The sequence below is a fragment of the Papaver somniferum genome, chromosome 2, assembly GCF_003573695.1.
Source record: "Papaver somniferum cultivar HN1 chromosome 2, ASM357369v1, whole genome shotgun sequence".
Taxonomy (NCBI): domain Eukaryota; kingdom Viridiplantae; phylum Streptophyta; class Magnoliopsida; order Ranunculales; family Papaveraceae; genus Papaver; species Papaver somniferum.
In genome coordinates, this window is record NC_039359.1 from 100043787 (window position 1) to 100047381 (window position 3595).

A 3595-nucleotide genomic window follows, 5' to 3' on the forward strand; every position below is an offset into this window, starting at 1 on the left:
GATGATAATGGCAAACCGGATGGGAATACTAATTCCCATCACTTCATGTAATATGTAAATCACCCAACGGCCAAACATGCTGTTTACTAAGATCGCAAATTCATACAATTGCAGTTTTGATCTTTGTTTTTGCTGCAACAAACAAGTGCCTATCCTTTGGGTGATCTAATGTAAGGGCAATGGGGTTCATTAATTTCTCTAAAGGATGTCGATAGAATTAATTCCAGATTTTGAAGTTCATTTTCTCCTCTCTTTTAGAAAAGACATACAATACTTTATAGGGACTCTAACAAGCCAAAATGTCTTGCACAAAAGAAAAAAAAATGAATCACAGCACAAAGCATTACCATTCAGTTTATATGATTTGGAGGTAAAACTGTACACATTTGTCAAGAGCAATCATATCAAAATAGTTTTACATAGTTCTTCTCCCTGTCATTTAAAGCATATCACAGTACAGTCTCATTCATTTCTTGAGTTTCTGCCTCTACAATTTTCTTCTCCTTTCAACTTTCTACGAGCAATACGTTTACTTCTGGAACGAGAGGGAATATGATCCTGTGGTTGGATCTTTAACCGCTTTGAAGTTGTCGATACTCATTCCAAAACGTCCTAACACAGAATTTCCCATTTCTTTTAGCTTCCCTGGTATAAAAAGAAAGGGGGGATGTTAGAAACATAGCTCCATCAAAGAGTATTCATATACCGATCATCATCGAAGATTAAAAAATCCTACTCATATGTATGTTTGGTAAGAGATAACTGACAGGGGGATAAACATTATAAATGGAGATAACAACAGCTTTTAGCCTTTCAAGGAAATTTATCTAGCCCAAACAATCACGGGATTCAACAACTCAAAGTCTTACTTTAATGTTATTTAAAGAAAACACCAGCTCTAGTATATTGCATTCCTGCATCATTTCTTTTAGAAAACTTGTAGTCCAATGAGGTAATTCTCGCCTACAAACGGATGTTGGCTGAGAGGAATCTTAATATGCAACGGTACATGAACTTATCACGCCATTTAGACAGCGAAATAAAAAAGGCCATCATATTCGAAAATTCTAAACTAGTGTATAGTGATGCAGCATGTTCATGGAGCTTTACTAAATATCTAGTCCCATATCTATCAACTAAAATATCTCTTCATCCTAAAAGGTCTCCTGTAATTCATTAGAAGGACTGCAAAATAATCTAAATTCATACAATCGTTTAAAAGTACGATTCATTGACTGAAGAAACGAGCTTAGAAGTTTTCCGCACTAGAAGTGAAGCATGAGAGATATAATAAGGGAACAGAACAAGAGTTTATGGCTTACCAATCATCTCCTCTTTCATCTTTTCCCGCTTTTCTGCAGCTAGGGGCTCCAAGCGTACTATGGATCTTCTAGCTTGACTATTTGAAGGATCCAACTCCAGAATTTTCTTCATGTCTGAAAAAAATAGAAAAAACAGTAAATAAAATTTATAAGTTGATTGGTGCAAAACAAAAGATATTGCACAAATAATAGGGGAGAGGAATTGTGCCTATAATAAATTAAGTCTAGAGAAATCTAATTGGTATTCCGACCTATCACAGCTTCTTCAAAGTGTTCAAGCTTTTCGTGAGCCTCTCCTCTTCTAACCAAAGCTTTCATATATGCAGGATTTAGTTCCAAAGCTTTGTTGCACTCCTTAATAGTCTCCGCATATCTACCCTGAGAAGATCAAATAATATAACAAACTATGACCAGATGAAGCAGAAATCCACTACGATACATGAAAAGAAAACAGTGGTCGATATTACACATATAATTCAAAACAGATAGTGTAACAGGACTTAAAAGAAGGCAAAAGAAACATATTTGATCATTTGGCACGTTGCTTAATTTGAATCATAAACATCATGTTATGTACTCGTACCAAGTTAGAGAAGCAAGCAGCTCTATTTGCATGACATATAGAGCGGATCTCAACGGATGCAGGCATATCAGCAGCAAACTGTAAAGCAAGCTCATACTGCAACAAGGCATCTTCATACTGACCAGACCCAAAAAGCTTATTTCCTTCAGTTTTCGCATCATTAGCTTCAGCTAAAGCTTTCTGCATTAGGAAGAAACAAAATTCAAGATAATGATCATTAAATTCGAGTAGTAACCACTACCCACTAATATTTGGTTCGGTGTTCAAGTGAAAAAACATCAAGCATTGTTAGCTATTTGGCTTATTGCTGGTAAAGAGATAATATGCTATCTGAATCTGATATCCATTCATGTTGACAGCAAACAATGCGCGAAAAGAGAATGACAGCCAAAATAATCACTTGCCATAAGAACCCATGGGGTTAATGAATTTCCTCTGAAATCTCTAAAGAATATGTAAGCACCTACCTATCAACTCCTAGTTGACACACTAGGTATTTGACTCAAAACTTATCCACTCTTACATTTTCTGTCTGTAAACTAGCAGTATAGTGGTAGTAGACCCAGAATGTAGATATACTACTACTGTGGTTTCTTGCATACTTAATTGAAAAACAGGTAGAATTTCCACATCTAAACATGACTCTCTATTGTATCCCATTGATCCGCATACTTAATTGAAAAACAGGTAGAATTTCCACATCTAAACATGACTCTCTATTGTAGATTTGTGGTAGTGGTGGTGAAAATACAAACTAATTTAGGAAATTAGACCTCTAATCTACATTAAAATAAAAAATGCCAATTTAAAACCCTAACGAAGAGAATCCTCACAAACTTGAATTTACCTGGTTTGATTCCTCGTTAGATGGAGGTGGAGCAAGAACAGGTTCTTCTACTTCTTCTTCTTCTTTATCCCCATCACCTTCACTTGCTGTTTCAAATCCATCGTTATTAGTTTCTTCGGTCGATTTAATACTACTACTATTTGATTCAACTACATTATTTTGTGTACTGGTATTTTCATCTTCATTCCCGTTTGGGGCTGATTCAATAACCACCATTTTTACAAATTACACGACTTATTTCGCAGAGATTTTAATCGAAATTTGAGAAAACGAAAAAGAGGTTTTCTTCCTTTTCCTTGAGAACTCTAGAGACTAGAGGGATCGAGAGAGAAAGTTCTGGGAATGTATAAAACAGCCCAAAACCCCTTTACAGGCTTATGGACTCTTTGATATTTCAGGCCTCCAGCGAATATATCCATCCACATGTCTAGCATCCTAGGTGCATTTGCCGCAGGATAAGCTGCTCCTTGATGTGTTTGCCATGGTTGCTTACAGGTGTACCAAACGGAAGTGATACACATCTCGTGGGCTCAATCCCGCCGGTTGTATCACAAGAGAGAAAGGAAGCGATTTCCTTATGACCCGGCGGTTCAGTAGGGGTGGGTTTAACGTGGGTCCCACCCCCTGTGTCACGTCAGTACAATTCGCGGGATTGAGTCCGTGTGATGTAAATAATTTCCGGGTACCAAAATAATTTTGGGGTGTTACTGGGTCCGGGAATCATACATGACGAGTTAAAAAATATTTTGTTCCTATGGAATTTAGTACATTCCAAATTAATTTGGTATCCCTGTCAACAAGATTATTGTTACCGGGAAAGCTGAAACGTTTGGGGGAAAGCTG

The 3595-nt window shown here is 36.9% G+C and overlaps 1 protein-coding gene across 1 annotated transcript; it reads right to left on the reverse strand.

Moving 5' to 3' along the window:
- Positions 1 to 288: 288 nt before the first annotated feature.
- LOC113348564 (tetratricopeptide repeat protein 1-like) lies at positions 289 to 3112 on the reverse strand. Its single transcript, XM_026592390.1, has 5 exons — positions 2753 to 3112; positions 1906 to 2085; positions 1574 to 1700; positions 1323 to 1436; positions 289 to 645 (listed from the first exon to the last, which is right to left on the reverse strand). The coding sequence occupies exons 1-5, from the start codon at positions 2966 to 2968 to the stop codon at positions 530 to 532; spliced, it is 753 nt and encodes a 250-aa protein (XP_026448175.1). The 5' UTR covers positions 2969 to 3112; the 3' UTR covers positions 289 to 529.
- Between the last annotated feature and the right edge of the window lie 483 nt (positions 3113 to 3595).

What these genes read in the sequence shown, in the direction of transcription:
- LOC113348564 (XM_026592390.1), bottom strand. Translation starts at nt 2,968, where the DNA reads ATGGTGGTTATTGAATCAGCCCCAAACGGGAATGAAGATGAAAATACC. An exon ending in CTTTGAAGAAGCTGTGATAG is followed by an intron (nt 1,437 to 1,573) that starts GTCGGAATACCA and finishes TATTTTTTTCAG; the next exon opens with ACATGAAGAAAATTCTGGAG. An exon ending in GATGAAAGAGGAGATGATTG is followed by an intron (nt 646 to 1,322) that starts GTAAGCCATAAA and finishes TTTTTATACCAG; the next exon opens with GGAAGCTAAAAGAAATGGGA.